Raw genomic sequence first — 22,263 nt, forward strand, 5'->3', positions numbered from 1 at the left:
CGATTTCTCCCTGACTGTCTAGTTTTGATATGATTGTTAGTTGTCAAAGATGGTATTATTTAAAATATATATAGTTCAATATCTTTTCTGTATGCTTTCTATCTGGTTTTGGTCGTTGACACTGAAATCATTTTTCCATCCCGAAAATGACCACTTAGATGTCCCGCAGCATAATTTTCTAATTTATCTACTTCCCCAGAGTCGGATGAACAGGAATAGTTGATCAACAACTAGATTCAGCCGAGCACCAATTTGTTTCTTGAGGTCCGGGGTCCGGAACATAATTACAAATAATTTGTAGACAGCAAATTGACCTCAAGATGACCAAACAGATATAATATATCAAATCAAATCAAATTTTATTGGTCGCATACACATATTTAGCAGATGTTATTGCGGGTGTATCAAAATGCTTGTGTTCCTAGCTCCAACAGTGCAGTAATATCTAACAATACACACAAATATAAAAAGTAAAAGAATGGAATTAAGAAATATAGAAATATTAGGATGAGCAATGTCGGAGTCCGGAGTATAAATATATATTCTATCCATATACAGTTCATATTGTCTATACATCACTTCACACATATACAGCTGTGGAAAAAATTAAGTGACCACTGCACATTTTTCTTAAAAAACATCTCTACATGTATGACAGCCATTCCATTCCCGTGTCTGTTGAATTCCAACACAGGCACACCTCATTCTACTGAATTAGGTACTGATTAGGTGATCACCTGAACCAAATCTTATTTAATGAGGAAAAGTATAAAAACCACCGCTGTGGTCATCACTATCCTCTTGCAATAGGACCAGCTGGATGGCAAAAACAGTGCCAATAGTACCTCAAAAGTAATATTAATCAAAAAATAACAATTGACCATGCCAAAAGAGTTGAAAAGGAAAGTTTTGAGTGAGGAAAAGAAGGGTTCAATTCTGGCTTTACTGGCAGAGGGATACAGTGAGCGTCAGGTTGCTTCCATCCTTCAAATTTCAAAGACGGCGGTTCATAAGAACAAGGTCAAGCAGCAGACATTGGGGACAACAAAGCTACAGACCGGCAGAGGGCGAAAACGACTCTCTACTGACCGGGATGACCGCCAACTCATTCGAATGTCACTCAACAACCATAGGATGACATCAAGTGACCTACAAAAAGAATGGCAAACGGCAGCTGGGGTGAAGTGCATGGCGAGGACGGTTCGAAACAGGCTCCTAGGGGCAGGGCTGAAGTCGTGCATAGCAAAAAAAAAATAATCCCTTCATCAATGAGAAGCAAAGAAGAGCCAGGCTGAGGTTTGCAAAAGACCATAAGGATTGGACCGTAGAGGACTGGAGTAAGGTCATCTTCTCTGGTGAGTCCAATTTTCAGCTTTGCCCAAAACCTGGTCGTCTAATGGTTAGACAGAGACCTGGAGAGGCATACAAGTCACAGCGTCTCGCACCCACTGTGAAATTTGGTGGAGGATCGGTGATGATCTGGGGGTGCTTCAGCAAGGCTGGAATCGGGCAGATTTGTCTTTGTGATGAACGCATGAATCAAGACACGTACAAGGTTGTCCTGGAAGAAAACTTGCTTCCTTTTGCTCTGACATTGTTCCCCAACTGTTCCCCAAGAGGATTGTTTTTTCCAGCATGACAATGCGCCATGCCACACAGCCAGGTCAATCAAGGTGTGGATGGAGGACCACCAGATCAAGACCCTGTCATGGCCAGCCCAATCTCCAGACCTGAACCCTATTGAAAACTTCTGGAATGTGATCAAGAGGAAGATGGATGGTCACAAGCCATCAAACAAAGCCGAGCTGCTTGAATTTTTCGCCAGGAGTGGCATAAAGTCACCCAACATCAATGTGAAAGACTGGTGGAGAGCATGCCAAGATGCATGAAAGCTGTGATATTCCACCAAATATTGATTTCTGAACTCTTCCTAAGTTAAAACATTAGTATTGTGTTGTTTAAAAATGAACATGAACTTATTTTCTTTGCATTATTCGAGGTCTGACAACACTGCATCTTTTTTGTTATTTTGACCAGTTGTCATTTTCTGCCAATAAATGCTCTAAATGACAATATTTTTATTTGGAATTTGGGAGAAATGTTGTCAGTAGTTATAGAATAAAATAAAAATGTTACTTTTACCCAAACACATACCTATACATAGTAAAACCAGAGAAACTGATTTTGCAGTGGTCTCTTTAATTTTTTTCACAGCTGTATATACATACAGTGCATTCGGAAATTATTCAGACCCCTTGACTTTTTCCACATTTTGTTATGTCACAGCCTTATTCCATATGTGTTATTTCATAGTTTTGATGTCTTCACTATTATTCTACAATGTAGAAAATAGTCAAAATAAAGAAAAACCCTTGAATGAGTAGGTGTCCAAACTTTTGACTGGTACTGTATATGTTTGTATGTATGTATGTATGTATATATGTATATATGTGTATATACAGTGCATTTGGAAAGTATTCAGACCCCTTGACTTTTTCCACATTTTGTTACGTTACAGCCTTATTCTAAAATTGATTAAATCGTTTTTTTCCCTCATTAATCTACACACAATACCCCATAATGACAAAGCAAAAACATTTACATAAGTATTCAGAACCTTTACTCAGTACTTTGTTGAAGCACCTTTGGCAGCGATTACAGCCTCAAGTCTTATTGGGTATGACACTACAAGCTTGGCACACCTGTATTTGGGGAGTTTCTCCCATTCTTCTCTGCAGATCCTCTCATCCTCTGTCAGGTTGGATGGGGACTTGTCCCGAAGCCACTCCTGCGTTGTCTTGGCTGTGTGCTTAGGGTTGTTGTCCTGTTGGAAGGTGAAACTTCGCCCCAGTGTGTGTGTGATGTGGTGTATAGACAATATGGACAGTATAGAATATGTAGTATATCTGAATAATAGTATATGTACAGCAATAGTTAAATAGCTTATGCCTTGACTACAATACAGTATATACATATGAAGTGAGTAAAACTGTATGTAAATATTATTTAAAGTGACCAGTTTTCCATTATTAAAGTGACTATGTACATAGGGAAGCAGCCTCTAAGGTGCATGGTAGAGTATCCAGGTGGTATCCATCTAGTGACAGTGACTAACGTTCAGGGAAGTGTACTGGGCAGACGCCAGCTAGTGGTGACTATTTAACATCTGGATGGTAGTGGGATGAACAGGCCGTGGCTCGGGTGGCTGAGGTCCTTCTTGATCTTCCTGTGACACCGGGTGCTATACAGTGCCTTGCAAAAGTATTCATCCCCATTGCCGTTTTTCCTATTTTGTTGCATTTCAACCTGTAATTTAAATTGATTTTTATTTGGATTTCATGTAATGGACATACACAAAATAGTCCAAATTGGTGAAGTGAATTTTTTTTAAAAAAAGAACGGAAAAGTGGTGCGTGTATAGGTATTCACCCCCTTTGCTATGAAGCCCCTAAATAAGATCTGGTGCAAACAATTACCTTCAGAAGTCACATAATTAGTTAAATAAAGTCCACCTGTGTGCAATCTAAGTGTCACATGATCTGTCACATGATCTCAGTATACAGTGGGGAAAAAAAGTATTTAGTCAGCCACCAATTGTGCAAGTTCTCCCACTTAAAAAGATGAGAGAGGCCTGTAACTTTCATCATAGGTACACGTCAACTATGACAGACAAATTGAGATTTTTTTTCTCCAGAAAATCACATTGTAGGATTTTTAATGAATTTATTTGCAAATTATGGTGGAAAATAAGTATTTGGTCACCTACAAACAAGCAAGATGTCTGGCTCTCACAGACCTGTAACTTCTTCTTTAAGAGGCTCCTCTGTCCTCCACTCGTTACCTGTATTAATGGCACCTGTTTGAACTTGTTATCAGTATAAAAGACACCTGTCCACATCCTCAAACAGTCACACTCCAAACTCCACTATGGCCAAGACCAAAGAGCTGTCAAAGGACACCAGAAACAAAATTGTAGACCTGCACCAGGCTGGGAAGACTGAATCTGCAATAGGTAAGCAGCTTGGTTTGAAGAAATCAACTGTGGGAGCAATTATTAGGAAATGGAAGACATACAAGACCACTGATAATCTCCCTCGATCTGGGGCTCCACGCAAGATCTCACCCTGTGGGGTCAAAATGATCACAAGAACGGTGAGCAAAAATCCCAGAACCACACGGGGGGACCTAGTGAATGACCTGCAGAGAGCTGGGACCAAAGTAACAAAGCTTACCATCAGTAACACACTACGCCACCAGGGACTCAAATCCTGCAGTGCCAGACGTGTCCCCCTGCTTAAGCCAGTACATGTCCAGGCCCGTCTGAAGTTTGCTAGAGTGCATTTGGATGATCCAGAAGAGGATTGGGAGAATGTCATATGGTCAGATGAAACCAAAATAGAACTTTTTGGTAAAAACTCAACTCGTCGTGTTTGGAGGACAAAGAATGCTGAGTTGCATCCAAAGAACACCATACCTACTGTGAAGCATGGGGTCGGAAACATCATGCTTTGGGGCTGTTTTTCTGCAAAGGGACCAGGACGACTGACCCGTGTAATGGAAAGAATGAATGGGGCCATGTATTGTGAGATTTTGAGTGAAAATCTCCTTCCATCAGCAAGGGCATTGAAGATGAAACGTGGCTGGGTCTTTCAGCATGACAATGATCCCAAACACACCGCCCGGGCAACGAAGGAGTGGCTTCGTAAGAAGCATTTCAAGGTCCTGGAGTGGCCTAGCCAGTCTCCAGATCTCAACCCCATAGAAAATCTTTGGAGGGAGTTGAAAGTCCGTGTTGCCCAGCGATAGCCCCAAAACATCACTGCTCTAGAGGAGATCTGCATGGAGGAATGGGCCAAAATACCAGCAACAGTGTGTGAAAACCTTGTGAAGACTTACAGAAAACGATTGACCTGTGTCATTGCCAACAAAGGGTATATAACAAAGTATTGAGAAACTTTTGTTATTGACCAAATACTTATTTTCCACCATAATTTGCAAATAAAATCCTACAATGTGATTTTCTGGATTTTTTTCCTCATTTTGTCTGTCATAGTTGACGTGTACCTATGATGAAAATTACAGGCCTCTCTCATCTTTTTAAGTGGGAGAACTTGCACAATTGGTGGCTGACTAAATATTTTTTTCCCCCACTGTACCCCAAGAGACTTGCACCTGTAATTGCTGCAAAAGGTGGCTCTACAAAGTATTGACTTTGGGGGGGTGAATAGTTATGCACGCTCAAGTTCAGTTTTTTTCTTTTATTGGTTGTTTGTTTCACTATAAAAAAATATTTTGCATCTTCAAAGTGGTAGGCATGTTGTGTAAATCAAATGATACAAACCCCCCAAAAATCTAATTTAATTCCAGGTTGTAAGGCAACAAAATAGGAAAAATGCCAAGGGGGGTGAATACTTTCGCAAGCCACTGTAGATGTCCTGGAGAGCAGGCAGTGTGCCCCTGGTGATGCATTGGGCAGACTGCACAACCCTCTGGAGAGCCCTGCGGTTGCGGACGGTGCAGTTGTCGTACCAGACGGTGATACAGCCTGACAGGATGCTCTCAATGGTGCATCTGTAAAAGTTTGTGAGGGTCTTATGGGCCAAGCAACATTTCTTCAGTCTCCTTCTTCACCACACTGTCTGTGTTTGTAGACCATTTCAGATTGTCAGTGATGTGTACGCCTAGGAACTTTACGTTTTTCAACTTCTCCACTGCGGCCCCGTCGATGTGGATGGGTGCGTGCTCCATCTGCTGTCTCCTGAAGTCCACGATCAGCTCCTTCTTTTTGTAGACGTTGAGGGAGAGGTTTTTTCCTGGCACCACTCTGCCAAGGCCCTCACCTCTTCCCTGTAGGCTATCTCGTCATTGTTGGTAATCAGGCCTAACAATGTTGTGTCGGTTGCAATCTTAGTGATTGAGTTGGAGACGTGCGTGGCCATGCAGTCATGGGTGTACAGGGAGTACAGGAGGGGGCTGAGCACACACCCTTGTGGGGCCCCAGTGTTGAGGATCAGTGAAGTGGAGGTGTTGTTTCCTACCTTCACCACCTGGGTGCGGTCCGTCAGGAAGTCCAGGCCCCAGTTGCACAGGGCGGGGTTCAGACCCATGGCCTCAAGCTTAATGATGAGCTTGGAGGGTACTATTGTGTTGAATGCTGAGCTATAGTCAATGAACAACATTCTTACATAGGTATTCCTCTTGTCCAATTTGGATAGGGCAGTGTGCAGTGTGATGGCGATTGCATTGTCTGTGGATCTATTGGGGCGGTAAGCAATTTGAAGTGGGTCTAGAATGACAAGTAAGGTAGAGGTGATATGATCCTTGACTAGTCTCTCAAAGCACTTCATGATGACAGAGGTGAGTGCTACGGGGCGATAGTCATTTAGTTCAGTTACCTTTGCTTTCTTGGATACAGGAACAATGGTGGCCATCTTGAAGCATGTGGGGCCCCTGTGTTGAGGATCAACGTAGTGGAGGTGTTGTTGCCTACCTTCACCACCTGGGGGCGGCCCGTCAGGAAGTCCAGTACCCAGTTGCATAGGGCGGGGTTCAGACCCAGGACCCTGAGCTTAATGATCAGCTTGGAGGGTACTATGGTGTTGAAGGCTGAGCTGTAGTTAATAGCATTCTTACATAGGTATTCCTCTTGTCCAGATGGGATAAGGCAGGGTGCAGTGCAATGGCGATTGCGTCATCCGTGGATTGATTGGGGTGGAATGCAAATTGCAGTGGGTCTATGGTGTCGGGTAAGATGGTGATGTGATCCTTAATTAGCCTCTCAAAGCAATTCACGATGACAGAAGTGAGTGTTACGGGACGATAGTCATTTAGTACAGTTACCTTCGCTTTCTTGGGTACAGGAATAATGGTGGCAATGTTGAAGCAAGTGGGTACAACAGACTGGGATAGGGAGAGATTTAATATGTCCGTAAACACTCTACCCAGCTGATATGCGCATGCTCTGAGGATGCGGTTAGGGATGCCATCTGGGCATGCAGCCTTTCGAGGCTTAACACGCTTAAATGTCTTACCACGGAGAACGAGTGCTCACCGTACGCGGGAGCGGTGGTGGCCCGGGTCGGCGGCATTGTGTTTCCCTCGAAGCGGGCGAAGAAGGTGTTTAACTTGTCCAGGAGCAAGACGTCCGTGTCTGCGACGTGGCAGGTTTTCACTTTATAATCTGTGATTGTCTGGAGTCGTGTCTGAGCCGTTGAATTGTGACACTTTGTCTCTGTACTGACGTTTTGCTTGTTTGATTGCCATAACTGGACTGTTTGTACTCTACCATATTCCCAGTCACCTTGCCGTGGTTAAATGCGGTGGTTTGCGCTTTCAGTTTTGTGCGAATGCTGCCATTTACCCACGTTTTTTGATTTGGATAGGTTTTAATGACTAAAACATAATAATTTCAAACCTTGCTTACATTTGTATACGATCACATATATCTCTCTATTATGCCTGGGAATACTTTAGAACAGATTCCCCCAAAAAAAATCACTTGGAGCTGATTTGCTGGTGTTTTTACAGTATTTTATGTCCCACAATGAATTTATTTTGATAAAAAATAAACTAAAAAGAGAACTTGGGGGGCCAAATAAAATCAACTGCGGGCCGCGAGTTGGGGAACCCTGCTGTAAACTTCCAGTCATTACGCTAACACTAGTAATCATTGGTTAGTGAATCTACCTCTAACTTCCTTGATACTGAACGCGGAGACATAAAAACGGTATCCACAGTGGCATTCTGTTGCAGCTAGCGATATTAATTAAAAAAAAAGATTCCCCCCCAAATAAATAAAAAATTATTTGCGGACCCCAGTTTGAAAACCCCTGCTGTAAGTAACCTCCTCCTCTTATTTTCCCTTTCTATCTCTCTCTCTCTCTCTCTCTCTCTCTCTCTCTCTCTCTCTCTCTCTCTCTCTCTCTCTCTCTCTAGTTTGTGGTACTTGAATGGGAACTACTTGGTTATCATGGTCTCTATTAGCGTTATCCTTCCATTGGCCCTGATGAAGCAGCTGGGTAAGTTGCACCTTTTCTCCTCTTCTCCTCTCCTCTAACCTCGTATGTGTCACCAACCAGGTAACAAACCTGTGTTGTCTACACAACTCAATACTGTTTTACTTAACTGAGCTAAAGCCAAGCCATTAGGCTCTGGGAGCTAACATGAATCTTCAGGTCTCCGGCAAGGTTACTAATTAATAGTGTAGTTCACTGAACCACCACTATAATAATAATAATAATAATAATACATGCATGGCTGTCCAACTGTAAAGTGTCTTATGAAAGCCACGGCCAGCTTTACATTAGGTCAACCAATCATTACATTATAAATAATAATTACATTATAAAACCGAAATCAACATATTTCTTGAATTGTGTATCGGAAAATGGTGGTAATCCAGTCAAATCTTTTAAACAAAACTCCACCCCCTCGTAGCCCCAGCAGGTTGACAGCCTCTGGTCCCATACTAGACTAAATGGAAATGTGTAGTGCTTTTAATAACCGTTTTGCTTCAGCTGGCCACCTGTTTGAAAGGATAGTATATGAAAATGTATCTCATTCCACTAGAGGGAGTCCTTTAGTCACCTCAGAATAGAGTGTAGAGAATGATGCTCTAATAGACTCACATATTTTATTTTAATTACAACCATTTGATGTCTATGTTGTATTAAGTGCCGTGCTAAAGATCGATGTAAATAAATCCACAGGGGTTGATTCACTTGACCCCTTCTTACTACAGCTCTCAGCCTCACTCATTGTTGAACCTTTAACATTTACTTTAAACTTGACAATTGCTACTGGTGTTATCCCTAAGATTTGGAAAGCAGCACGTCATCCCCCTACATAAAGGCAGAGATCCTTCTGACAAGTTTACTTGCCTTGCCAAGGTATTCAAATCCCTGACCAGCTCCCAGCTAAGAACCTTTTTAACTTCTCACTCTATTCTAAATGCACTCTATATGCACCAACCTGGTTTTAGATGTGGACATAGCACTGTTTCAGCAACTATACTTGTTTTAGATTATGTGTTAAATTGCCTAGATCATAAAAAACATTGTGCTGCCTTATTTATAGACCTCTCCAAGGCATTTGACACCGTTGACGATTCCCTACTTATTCAAAAACTGTCTGAAATCGACCTGTTTAAGAACTATTTGACAGACAGGACACAATGTGTAGTTTCCTCGATATTACGAAAGGTGTACTGCAGGGGTAATTTTGAGACCTGTTGTCTTTACTATTTATATAAATAATATTGGTCTATGTATTAAATCCTGTATGTAGACGATACAGTTATGTATGCCATTGCACCGACTGTTGATCAAGCTATGTTAGAGCTGCAATCTGGTTGTTACATTACAGAAAGCCCTTGTTGATTTAAAACTTGCACTTAATCCGGGCAAAACAAAATATATGTTGTTCTCTAATTCACGGAAATGGGCTACATATTCACTCATTGGATGGTTCTCTCATCGAGCGGGTTCCCGCCTATAAATATCTGGGCGTTTGGATTGATTAAGATCTAACGTTTAAAAAAACATACTGATGAGCTAGTTAAAAAGCTAAGATTTAATGTGGGCTTATGTTTTAGAAATAGATCTTGCCTCTCCATGAACAGTAGGAAGCAGATTGTACAGTCAACTTTCCTGCCAGTTCTTGACTATGGTGACACCATTTACCAGAATGCAGCAGCTACTACTCTTAAACCTTTGGATGCCGTCTACCATACTGCCCTTCGTTTGGTTACAGGCGACAGTTTTAATACTCATCAATGCATCCTGTATCAGAAGGTCGGCTAGACCTCACTAAAGTCCCGTAGATCACTTCATTACTCCCTTCTTGTTTACAAAGCTCTGCTCCACACGTTTCCAAACCCGTTTGCAGGGCTGGTTAACTCTTGTCTCCACAAAGTTAGGTTAATCCGCCTTTAGTTTTAATGCACCACAGTTATGGAATACCTTACAAAACAAATTACACCTGGATTCCGTGGTGCCGATAGGGCAGTTTAAAACTCTGTTGTTAAATTAGTTCACTGAAGTGTGCAATTGTTTAAAATTATTATTATAACTTGTAATAACATGATGTAATGTATTTATTGCTGTCTTGTATATATATATTTTTTTGTTTGTTTGTTTGTTGCTGTATTCATGTTTTTTTGTTCTCAGGGCAGCATTGTAAATGAGACACTGGTCTCAATTGGGTTCCCCTGAATACTGAAACGTTTTTTAATTTTTTACTAATTAACGGTAACATGTGGTTAGATGTGAGAGCTACACTCCAGTAAATCGAGGTGAAGTGATGAAGTGGAGAAGTACAGAAGGGTGTAATTGTGTGACTCAGTTGGTAGAGCATGGCGCTCGCAATGCCAGGGATCGTTGTGTCCATTCCCGCTAGGACCACCCATGCAGATGTAAGTCGCTTTGGATAAAAGCATCTGCTAAATGGCATATGTATGTATGTATGTACAGTGCATTCAGAAAATATTCAGACCCCTTCACTTTTTCCACATTTTGTTATGTTACAGCCTTATTCTAAAATTGATGAAATAAATAAAAAATCTCATCAATCTACACACAATACCCTAAAATGACAAAGTGAAAACAGGTTTTTAGAAATGTTTGCAAATGTATTAAAAAATAAATGTACATAAGTATTCAGACCCTTTGCTATGAGACTCGAAATTGAGCTCAGGTGCATCCTGTTTCCATTGATCATCCTTGAGATGTTTCTACAACTTGATTGGAGTCCACCTGTGGTAAATGAAATTGATTGGACATGATTTGAAAAGGCACACACCTGTCTATATAAGGTCCCACAGTTGACAGTGCATGTCAGAGCAAAAACCAAGCCATGAGGTCGAAAGAATTGTCCGTAGAGCTCCGAGACAGGATTGTGTCGAGGCACAGATCTGGGGAAGGGTACCAAAACATTTATGCAGCATTGAAGGTCCCCAAGAACACAGTGGCCACCATCATTCTTAAATGGAAGAAGTTTGGAACCACCAAGACTCTTCCTAGAGCTGGCCGCCTGGCCAAACTGAGCAATCGGGGAGAAGGGCCTTGGTCAGGGAGGTGATCAAGAACCTGATGGTCACTCTGACAGAGGTCCAGAGTTCCTATGTGGAGGTGGGAGAACATTCCAGAAGGACAACCCATCTCTGTAGCACTCCAACAATAAGGCCTTTATGGTAGAGTGGCCAGACGGAAGCCACTCCTCAGTAAAAAGCACATGACAGCTCGCTTGGAGCACCTAAAGGACTCTCAGACCATGAGAAACAAGATTCTCTGGTCTGATGAAACCAAGATTGAACTCTTTGGCTTGAATGCCAAGCATCACATCTGGAGGAAACCTGGCACAAGTTTCTAAATGTCCTTGAGTGGCCCAGCCAGAACCCGGACTTGAACCCGATCGAACATCTCTGGAGAGACCTGAAAATAGCTGTGCAGCGACGCTCCCCATCTAACCCGACAGAGCTTGAGAGCATCTGCAGAGAAGAAAGGGAGAAACTCCCCAAATACAGGTGTGTCAAGCTTGTAGCAACATACCCAAGAAGACTTGAGGCTGTAATCGCTGCCAAAGGTGCTTCAACAAAGTACTGAATAAAGGGTCTGAATACTTATGTAAATGTGTTATTTCAGTTATTTATTTATTTTTGTAATTAGCAAACATTTCTAAGAACCTGTTTTTGCTTTGTCATTATGGGTTATTGTGTTTAGCTTGATGAGGGAAAAAAACATTTAAAAACATTTTAGATTAAGGTAACATAACAAAATGTGGAAAAAGTCAAGGGGTCTGGACTTTCCGGATGCACAGTATGTATGTTTGTCATTCAATTATAATAAGGTGAGGTGGAAGAATAGAGAGGAGTGTAATAAGGCTCCCATTGACATGCGTGTCACCTGCTGAGGGCACATGTGGAGGTCCTGACAACATTGACAACACTCCTGGGTCATGTGACACAGCAGCCAATCAGACCCTCACACCGCTCCCTCTCTCCGGCCCAGGTATTGGTGCTGCCGTGGAAATGTCAGGGGCCCAATTAGCCTCTTATGTAGTAGACAAGCAAAAGACAACACTAACACAGATGAAACCCTGCATCCACACACACTGCATGCACTGGCAATCATGGTGGCTCCACGCACCTGTAGCACACTGATTTAATTTCAAGAAATCAAGCGCAGCAATCACCTCCTTTCACTCTACATTGGCACTCATGTCCATGTTAAAGACATGTAATTGGAGGGGGCCTTTCTCCAATTCTAGTGTAATCACCCAACTCCTTCATATAACACGATAGAAAACCTCCCTGTAAATTACAACTCCAGCAATCAGTAGATGTGGGTTGAATGGAAATGAACTCACAATTCTATTCCATTGTTTCTAACATAAGATTTGTCATTGTTTTGTGCTCTACAGGCTACCTGGGCTACACTAGTGGTTTCTCCCTTAGCTGCATGGTATTCTTCCTCAGTGCGGTATGTTTACTTCTCCATCCTCTCTCTCCATTCGTTAAGTTCATCTTAGTACGTTTCAAGTTTTAATGCCACATGCACAAATACAGTGAAATGCCTTTCTTGCAAACTCAAAATCCAACAATGCAATAATCAATAACAATGTATTACTAGAAGAAGAAAAAAACACGAGAAATAAGAATAGGAAATATGAATAAAGTAAGTAAGCATACTATATACAGGAAATATTTAAAAAGTCAGTTCAGTGGATAAAGGATTATGTGATTTGTCACTCATAACTTGGCATATCTCCTTATCCCTGTATCTATTTTCATAGGTATTTCATATATGGGAATGGTTTGAGTTGATGGCAGTAATCAAAGCAGCTAAACACATGAAAGGGAAAGAGCTCAACCAAATTCCTTAGACTGACTCACTCTAATCTACTGTGAAATGGCTTTTCTGGGCTCCGTGATACTCCCTCTCCTTCCCTCCTCATCCCTCCTTCATCTCTCCATCCATCCTTCTTCCCCCCTTCCCCATCATCTCTCCCCCCTCATCTTTCTCCTCCCAGTCCCTCTGTTTCTTCATATAAAAAATCTAACAAAAAAGACACATGACACTGATCTCTGAGACCTGTTGCTGCATAGCTTGACGTGTATCCTACCTCTCTCTCTTTCTCCCTCTCTCTCATCATCCTCCTCTCTCTCCTTCCTCTTCCCCACTCTCCCTACAGGTGATCTATAAGAAGTTTCAGATCCCCTGTCCCTTCGAGGAGTTCTCAGCAGCCAATCACACAGTGTCTCACCTCGACATTCACCTAAACATCACTGACAACCATGCTACCAATGATAATGGTCTGGTACACGAGATGGATGACTCCCACTGCGGTGCACGCATGTTCACCATGAACTCTCAGGTACAGTACAGCACACCAGACTTGAGGCCCAATGTTTCACCATTACCCTCGTTCACTTTGGCTGTGTCCCAAATAGCACCCTATTCCCTATGTAGTAAAGTACTTTTGACCATAGCTGGTCAAAAGTAGTGCACTACATAGGGAATAGGGTACTATTTGAAACGCAGTCTTTGCTCACCTATGTACTGCAAAGGTGCAGGCCATGTAAGTCTAGTAGATTAGTAAATGAGCAGTCCCTCTGAGGTTGGTCTGTGGTCTATGGTAACACTAGGCGTTTGTGTGCTTCCTTTACAGACAGCGTATACCATCCCCATCCTGGCCTTTGCCTTTGTGTGTCATCCTGAGGTTCTGCCTATCTACACTGAGCTCCGCAAGTGAGTGTGCCTGCCCTACCCTACCCTACTCCGTCTGTTTCCACACAGTGCCTGCCTAGTGTCAGCACAAAACCTATGTTCATAGGTTCCTGCATGTATCACGGGAGGCTGCTGAGGGGAGGACAGCTCATAATAATGTCTGGAATGGAGCAAATGGAATGGCATGAAAAACACATGGATACCATGTTTTTTGATGTCCTTGATACCATTCTACAAATTCCGCTCCAGCCATTACCACGAGCCCGTCCTCCCCAATTAAGGTGCCATCAACCTCCTGTGACATGTGTATAGGATATGTGGCCCATGTGGGATTCAAACCCACAACACCTGGTGTTGCGAGCACCATGCAAACAATGCTCCTACCCCAAACCAACTGAGCCATTGGATTGGAACCACACAATTTTCTTGTCAGTGTTGGCTGTGACGTTAACCAGTATATGTGTGTGTGTTATCCAGCCCTACTCAGAGGAGGATGCAGCACGTCTCCAACCTCTCGATCCTTGTGATGTACACCATGTACTTCCTGGCTGCTCTCTTCGGCTACCTGACCTTTTACGGTGAGCACCTCCGCTTCACCACTTTAACCCCTGCCCTTTCCTCTGGCTGAAATAAACCGTACTCCTGATTATGTGTGCTATAGCCTCGGAGGCCAGGCTTCTCACGTTACGTTTCGAAAGCCTGTGGAGGTTCTCCTCAGAAAGTAGTCTCACGTGGGTTGAATTCTAGATGGAAACCTATCAAGTATTTTGCATGGGTGGAGTTCCAAAGAGTCATTATGTTTCTAATATTTTTTCTGACTTACAACAAGCTAGCATGCATAAGATACAAAACGAATGCCGCATAGGCCACGAGACTAGGTGTGCAGTAATGTATAATCAGGGTTGGGTAGGTTACTTTCTAAATGTAATCCATTACAGTTACTAGTTACCTGTCCAAAATTGTAATCAGTAATGTAACTTTTGGATTACCCAAACTCAGTAACGTAATCTGATTACATTCAGTTACTTTTAGATTACTTTCCCCTTAAGAGGCATTAGAAGAAGACAAAAATGTATGTTACCAATTGAACAACATCTATTGCAGGATAAATCAATGTTAAAGTTTACATAGCTGGCAATATATGGATGTTACATTTTACTTTATGGGTTGGTTATGTAGGCTTCTCCTAACCCATCACTTTCTACTACATATAATAATACAATTAAAGTATATCTTTACATTAATATATATAATTTATAAGTCCAAAAATGGATGTAGCAACTACAGATTGCACCTTTAAGTCTATCAAAAGTGTGCGAGTTTGACCATGTGTCCATTAGGACTATGGATTAAATCAGCATGAATTAGATTGAGCAATAAAAAAGCCACTTTTATTCCATAGGCTAGGATCTGCACTATGCAGCTGTTGCAAGAGCGCATTTTTCACTGGCTGTCCACTGGTTTCAAGAACAATGATTGATAGGCAGCTTAAACTTCTTGAATTCAACCATTATTGGGTTCAAATACACATTTAGAAATATCCTTTATGAATATAAAAGTAATCCTCGAAGTAGTCATCTAGTTTTTTTTTAAGCATCTGTAATCTGATTACAATATTTTTGCTGGTAATGTAACGGATTACAGTTACCGTTTCTTTGTAATCCCTTACATGCAACAGATTACATGTAATCCGTTACTCCCCACCCAACCCTGTGTAGAATTTAACATAAAGATAATATCCATATGGGACACTCCCCTGTGCCCTCATGAACATATTTAATGTTATTGAACAGTTGCAATGTCAGTTACAATAATAAATAATTATTAACCAAACACTTGTTTGCAGCGAGTTTCCTCACTCTATTGGAAATAGGAGCATAACTCCCCCTTGTGGTCATTATGTAATAATGCACACTACACTACTATTATGTTATACCTTGTGACATGTTGGATTATGTGTTTCAATGAGGAACAGCAGTCATCAATGTCTCAGTCAACATAAGTAAGGCTTAGTTTGGGGTTTTAGTGTATAATACTGTACCTCTTGACGTTCCCACTGATGTTACCTTTACAGGTAAGACTGAGTCAGAGCTGCTGCACACATACAGCAGGATTGACCCCTATGACACGCTGATCCTGTGCGTGCGATTGGCTGTCCTCACCGCTGTCACACTGACCGTCCCCATCGTGCTCTTCCCAGTAAGTTACCCCCCTCCACTATACACTCTTCCCTCCTCTAAAAGACAGAGAACTGATATTGTATACTGGCCGTTGGGGTGGGATTGGCGTGGGGTCTGGGGGGTCCATGGGTGGTTTTTGACCAATCATTTGGATTCCTCATGTCTTCATCTGAAATGACGGCTGTCATGGCTTGCTGAATTGAGATGCTCATTTGAAGTGGAATGACCCGGTTGTTTCTGACAGTAACTCACTGATTCCTTTACTTGACTGCCTTTTTCCCTCTCTCTCTCTCTCCCCCTCCCTCCCTCCTTCTCTCTCTGCCCCTCTCCATCTCTCTCTCTCACTCTCTCTCTGCCCCTCTCCATCTCTCTCTCTCTCTCTATCCTCTCAGGTGCGCAGGGCTCTGGATCAGATGTTCTTTGCCAGTAAGTCATTTAACTGGGTTCGTCACGTGGCCATCGCCGTCGCCCTGCTCTCCTTCATCAACATGTTGGTCATCTTCGCCCCCAACATCCTGGGAATCTTCGGCATTATCGGTTAGTTGCACAGATTAAACCTAGAACTGTAAACTGTAGCTCCTGATCTTCATCCCTCCTCCTCTTCCTCCATCCTCTTCCTCCTCCAGGTGCCACGTCTGCCCCCTGTCTCATCTTTATCTTCCCTGCTGTCTTCTACATCCGCATCGTGCCTAAGGAGCAGGAGCCCATGCACTCCATCCCCAAGATACTGGTGAGCAGATATCTCATTCTCTCCCCTGTCTCACCCTAGCCTTATGCTATATCACCATATCATGATGGCATCTTTCTAAGCCTCTCCATGATAATTGTAATATGATCTATATAATGAGTAATGTGTCCTTATGGCTACTGTATGATTATGGTTACCCCATTAAAAAACATTCTAATGATGGTGTTTCCTCTGCCCTCTCAGGCCGCTTGTTTCGCTGGTCTGGGGGTCGCCTTTATGACCATGAGTTTGAGCTTCATCATCATTGATTGGACAACGGGGAGCAGCAACTCTGGCGGTGGCCACTAGAGGCCGCCCTCTGCACTGTGCAGGCTGGGGTCGGCAAAGGGTTGGCAGAGGCTTTAAGGGGATGCCTAGGAGTGTGTGTTTTAGAACTGTTTCATGTAATAGATGCACTATCCCCTCTGTGGTAGAGCAAGTGTTAGCGGTTAAGAGTCAGAGATGATTGGGGGTTAGGGAGGGGGAGACAGAATCAACGTGCTGGGCAAAACCCTGCTGAGCATTTCAGTCTTCTTGAAACTAAAGACTCTGACTAAACAGTCTGTACTACTGTAACGCAATAGAGAACTTATTTGAACAAAAGGTTTCATAATCACTGTATGTAGCCCTGCACAGAGGAGTGCTTTTATATGAATCATCAGCACTAGACATGGTATTTTTAAAATCATGATCATTTGTATTATTTATGAGTGGGATAGTGCATCTAAGTCAATCTATAATGGAAAATCCAGACGAAAGAAACTCATGATGGCTTCCTTTCCCCCTCCCTTCATCCATCCTCCCATCCTTATTTATCTCTTTCCATCCGCCTGTTTCTTTCCCTCTGACGCCTTTATTCATGTCAACTGCAGCTAGTACTGTACAGAAGAAGCACAGATGGAGATATGGTTGAATCTATATGTAAAAGAAGGAAAGGAAAGCACATGACTATACATTATATGTCATATGGTATCTTTGTATGAGATAATCTGACATTTTGCCAATAGAAGAAATAGCTAAATCTAAAGGTTAGGTGAGTGCTGTAAAACAAAGAGTCTGTGGCTGTCTTGGTATCCTGTCTCTCACTTTGTGCCAGTAGCACTCAACTTAACCATCAAAGTGTAATAGGCTTTTCCAAATATTATATTGGCGCGAGCACACAAAGATACAGTATATTTTCCCATGTTATCTCACAGGAGTGCAGTTAGCCTGTGCTGTTTTATGTGCCAAAGCTAAGGGTGGATGTGATTTGTGGTTATTGGGCTTGGTGCAAGCTGATGTCCCATGATGCATTATGGTGTTGAACTCTTCCTGTATCCCTGGTACATACAGTACACTCAGTTAATGGAAGAGTGGCGCTCAACCAACCACACACATAGCCTTTTCGTTGAAACAGTAATGTATATTTATTTAACAAAATATATCCATGTTTTTTAATTTCACAAGGTGAGCTAATGGACCTCAGAACAAAGTATTTAACTATATGATCAGGTATCTTGATAGACTTTATAGATGGTATGCACAGTCTATATTGTATGATTTTGCATATTGGAGGGTTTAGGTGACAGTTGAAAGTCTAGGAGGTGAGCTTGAGGGCACTGAGCTGAATAAGAAAAAAACATAGAGCCTTTTACATTCATGTTAGTTAGATGATCAACTGACATCCTAGATACAGTATTGACTGATTTTATGATCAATTGTGTTTTAATTTAAGATAAACAACTTGCCTTTTTACACTAATAGCACATATTTGACTCATACTTATATTTCTATAATTAATTTGTAAACCCTTGTTTAAATTCAGTACAGTTCAAGTGTAACCTTTCTGTTACTAAGACGGTTAAGCTTACTGTTTTTGGAATGACAAAATATGGAGGAAATGTGTTTTAGTTATGTGTTGGTTGTGACATACGGTCCGTCCATTGAACTGCTCTTTATTGTATTTTAATATCTCTTTTCCACTTGTTTTGTGATTGATCTTGTGGTTGCATTTTTAGTCAAGGAAAGCAGATGTGTCACCTGTTCAGTCTATCTGGTGATTGGTTGATTAATTCATTAATTTAGCATAACTATTGTGATATTCAATCTATAATACGTTGATGTTCGGGCTCTATTTCCAAAACGTGGCTATATGGGTGTATCTCGTAATGTATCTGGTCTCTAGCAGTGAGGTCTTGTGATCAAGTACAGTTTGACAATTAAGTGAATTGTGATTGTTAGATTTGAATGTGATTCGATAGCCCAATGCCCCTTCTTTATGCTTCTCAATTTTATAATGCAACATTCAATAATTTGTTTCTAAACAACACTGTGACATCGTATCTAACTTAAATCCTGTTATAACTGAACCAGTGACTGGACTTAACCTGTTCAAAATGATTCAACCAATGTAAAGGTTATAATCACAAAGTAGTGTTTGTGGTGGTTACTTTGCTAATCTATTATTTTTTTTATTTATAATCAAGAGAATGTTGTTGAGCTGTTTCCTTTACTCATCAACAGCTAAAAGGTTATTGCATGTATCTGCCTCAACCCCATATTTCTCCTGGTCTTGCTGAGGCAGTGGTTGTGGTAAAAAATAATGTCTGGTCAAGACCAGTCAAGGAGGCAACACCTTACCATAGACCGGGGATAGACAACTCAACAATGTCTGTGGTATATCTCCTAAATCACTAGGCCTCTTCTGTCTGGGATTGTGTCTATATATCTTGCTACTACCTACTGTTTCTCTCTGACAGGCCTTGTTCTTCATCTTTAGAGCTTTGCTACCACTATTATAAGGTCAGAGGCAACATTCTCATAATTTGCCTCTTTTTCTTGTACCGAAACCAAACTATGTCAGCCAGTTAACCTGTTGGTATAGCTCTTGTTTTACCTTTGCAATGTATTTCTAAGGAAATGAAAGGACTATGAGTGAATAACAAGTTATATATGAATTTTGGGCATATAAGGTGGCTTATATAAGTAATGTATATACATGTAAACCCTTTATATTCTTGATGCATATCTAGCTTGTATGGTGTAAATAGCTGGGACAGTTTTAGTCAGACAATTAAAAAACAAATGTAGAAGTTTTTACACCTGTGTCGCTTCTGTCTACTATAGCTACTCTCAAAGTGTTCCTGCTCTATGATCCATGGACCTGTACAGGTTAGGTAAGGACAGGGGCATAATAATCTAGTGGAAGTTCAGCATTGCCTTGACCAGCATGGCAGACCAGAGGAACATACACTACTGCACACCTGAACTCTGCCTAGATCATTACTGATCATCCTTGCTTAACCTGTACAGGTAATATCAACCCAAATATTTATGGGACAACTAGGGGACATTTTCTGGGCCGCTTCCAGTTAGGTTAGATTTTCCCTTCATGTCAAGAGAAATATTACTAGTTTCCAACACTCGAGGGCACTACAAACCATTCCATAATGTAGTCTTGTGCACTGGGTTATGAGAATGTGCCTTCTCGGATGCTTCAGTAGAAAAAGTACAGAAAATAACATGCACCCTTTTCATATGAAAAATGTAAGTCGCTCTGGATAAGAGCGTCTGCTAAATGACTAAAATGTAAATGTAATATTCCAATGTATTGTGCCATGTTCAGTGTAAATCGAATAAATTTTCAATCCTGCCACTATTCTCAGATGGATGGGCAAATGAAGCTCCTTGAGAGGTCATAAGCTGTATTCAGCTCAGGTAACCCTCCTCACACCATCCAAACATTTCAGACACTGTAGTCATTCATATGAAACACAAATCTTCTTTAATCAGTATTAAAACAACATAATTTTGGAGAGGACTAACTGTTCCCTGTAGGCCTACATGAAACAGACTAAAATCAGCTTGAGGGTCCCTTCAGCAGACCAGTGCTTAGTTGTTGGCAGTATGAAAGGGTGTTTTCTTGTTATTTGTAGCCTAAAGTAGTTCATGATTACATAAAATATGTGTTCATGAATAGGCTTTTGAATATGAAATCATATGTGAATAGTTTGGATACCAAAGAAACTAAGAAGAATACATCCATCTGTTTTATGTGTCGTTTATGTGTTATTACCCAAAATCAATCAATGTACCCAATACAATTGTAGGACACTTTATGTAAAGTGAGATAGATCCATGTCTATTTTTAGTGCAGTCCATACCTAGTGCACATGTTTTATTGTCATCACATCCCATGTTCATTTACATATATGGACACATTTCTTAGTTGTTATCTGGGTGAAAAAACATGGATTCCTAGATAATTACACCTATTAAACAGTAATTTAGTTAATAAATGAGTTAATAGACCAAAAAGAAAGTGAGTTCTAAACCTCTCTGCCACTCCGACCACACCCAGACAGTCCTTGCTAAATTCTTGCTTGATAAGTTGCCCTTCTAAAAAGCTATTTTGGTTTAAATTTTGACAATTTTAATTTAAAACAATCACAGTAAGGTACCCAGAAATGATTTGATATTGAGATAAAACGGCTGCATTGGACCTTTACATACAGTAGTCCAATTGCATTTCTGCAGAAAACTTCACAACGGGTGGTGAGACAATAAGAATTGTGAAAGATCTACGACGTCACATATCAACTGTGAGCAGAAAGGGTGCCAACAAATCCCGGTAGAAAGCAGGCGGCATGTTGGCAGCTGAAGTGCACCAGCAGTTTCTCCAGATTTCAACTGGATAGCTATGTTTTCTTGATTGCGCGGTTGATTCTGAGAGCGCAGTCGCTCGCCCATGTGATTGGATTCCACTTTACCTTCACTTGGTCGGAAGAAACGAAGGAACGAGGAATAATATTGACTAGATCGTTGCGGCTGTCAGATTTGATCATATTGATTATAAACGGCCAACACTACATAAACAATTCGCTTAGCCAGTCGAGATTTGACTGCAACTTTCTGCGGCATTCTTTGACCTCCAACAAGATTGCTCTTCGGCCCACAGGACATATTGATGGAACATTAGTTTACATCACTCAGAATAACGCAACCGAGGACTGTCATTTTTCTGGACATTTTATGCGTGCCATAAAACTAGACATCCTCTAGTTAGTATTGCAAAATTCGCACGCGCGCGTCTCTTGAACCGGCGGGGAAGTATTTTGGTTAACAGTTTCTCTTGTGTGGGCATATCAAACAGACGTCAAGACGAAGTCGTTCAAGAATCCTTGCGCCGGCCGTCAGTGCGCGCGTGCTTTTGGAAACATGGGTTGTACATTAAGTGCAGAAGATAAAGCTGCGGCGGAGAGATCAAAGATGATTGATAGAAATCTCCGCGAGGATGGAGAGAAGGCAGCAAGGGAGGTAAAACTGCTCTTACTAGGTAAGGGATGCCGTTTATTCTTAATCCTTTGCTTGTCCGGATGGACGGATAGCCAGGGTACGTTCCTTGTTGAGCTCTGTTTCGAGGCAGAGTGCTTCAAACTCTTTATTAGAATTTCCTGCAGTTTTGATCATACGTGGTAGCCTAATGGGCTGAATTGTCATACACCAAACAAACATCGCAAATCCATCACCACTTGGTCTCTTGCCACCGGTAGGGTAAACTGCTGTGTGGTCGATTGTCTTCTGATGCTGAGCTTTCTCTGCCAACGTCGTAGAAATAACATAATTAGTGTAGCAGGGAACCATAATAAATTAT

General features: G+C 41.5%; 2 protein-coding genes across 2 annotated transcripts in view; both read left to right on the top strand.

Annotated features, from left to right (window-relative positions):
* The window catches only part of LOC311133720 (sodium-coupled neutral amino acid transporter 3-like), an 80,655-nt gene extending 60,946 nt beyond the window's left edge, over positions 1-19,709 (top strand). Inside the window, exons 9-17 of the mRNA XM_084167260.1 lie at positions 7,936-8,018; positions 12,418-12,476; positions 13,189-13,371; positions 13,666-13,745; positions 14,202-14,302; positions 15,799-15,923; positions 16,297-16,441; positions 16,531-16,634; positions 16,836-19,709. Of these exons, the coding sequence (XP_084023386.1) occupies positions 7,936-8,018; positions 12,418-12,476; positions 13,189-13,371; positions 13,666-13,745; positions 14,202-14,302; positions 15,799-15,923; positions 16,297-16,441; positions 16,531-16,634; positions 16,836-16,940 (985 nt within the window). The 3' untranslated portion in view covers positions 16,941-19,709. The remainder of the gene's footprint in view (positions 1-7,935; positions 8,019-12,417; positions 12,477-13,188; positions 13,372-13,665; positions 13,746-14,201; positions 14,303-15,798; positions 15,924-16,296; positions 16,442-16,530; positions 16,635-16,835) is intronic.
* Positions 19,710-21,761: 2,052 nt separating this feature from the next.
* Positions 21,762-22,263, top strand: part of LOC311133830 (guanine nucleotide-binding protein G(i) subunit alpha-2-like) — a 209,008-nt gene continuing 208,506 nt past the window's right edge. Inside the window, exon 1 of the mRNA XM_084167424.1 lies at positions 21,762-21,945. Coding sequence (XP_084023550.1) covers positions 21,828-21,945 — 118 coding nt within the window. The 5' untranslated portion in view covers positions 21,762-21,827. The remainder of the gene's footprint in view (positions 21,946-22,263) is intronic.

This window comes from Coregonus lavaretus, assembly GCF_964263955.1.
Source record: "Coregonus lavaretus genome assembly, chromosome: 8".
Classification (NCBI taxonomy): Eukaryota; Metazoa; Chordata; class Actinopteri; order Salmoniformes; family Salmonidae; genus Coregonus; species Coregonus lavaretus.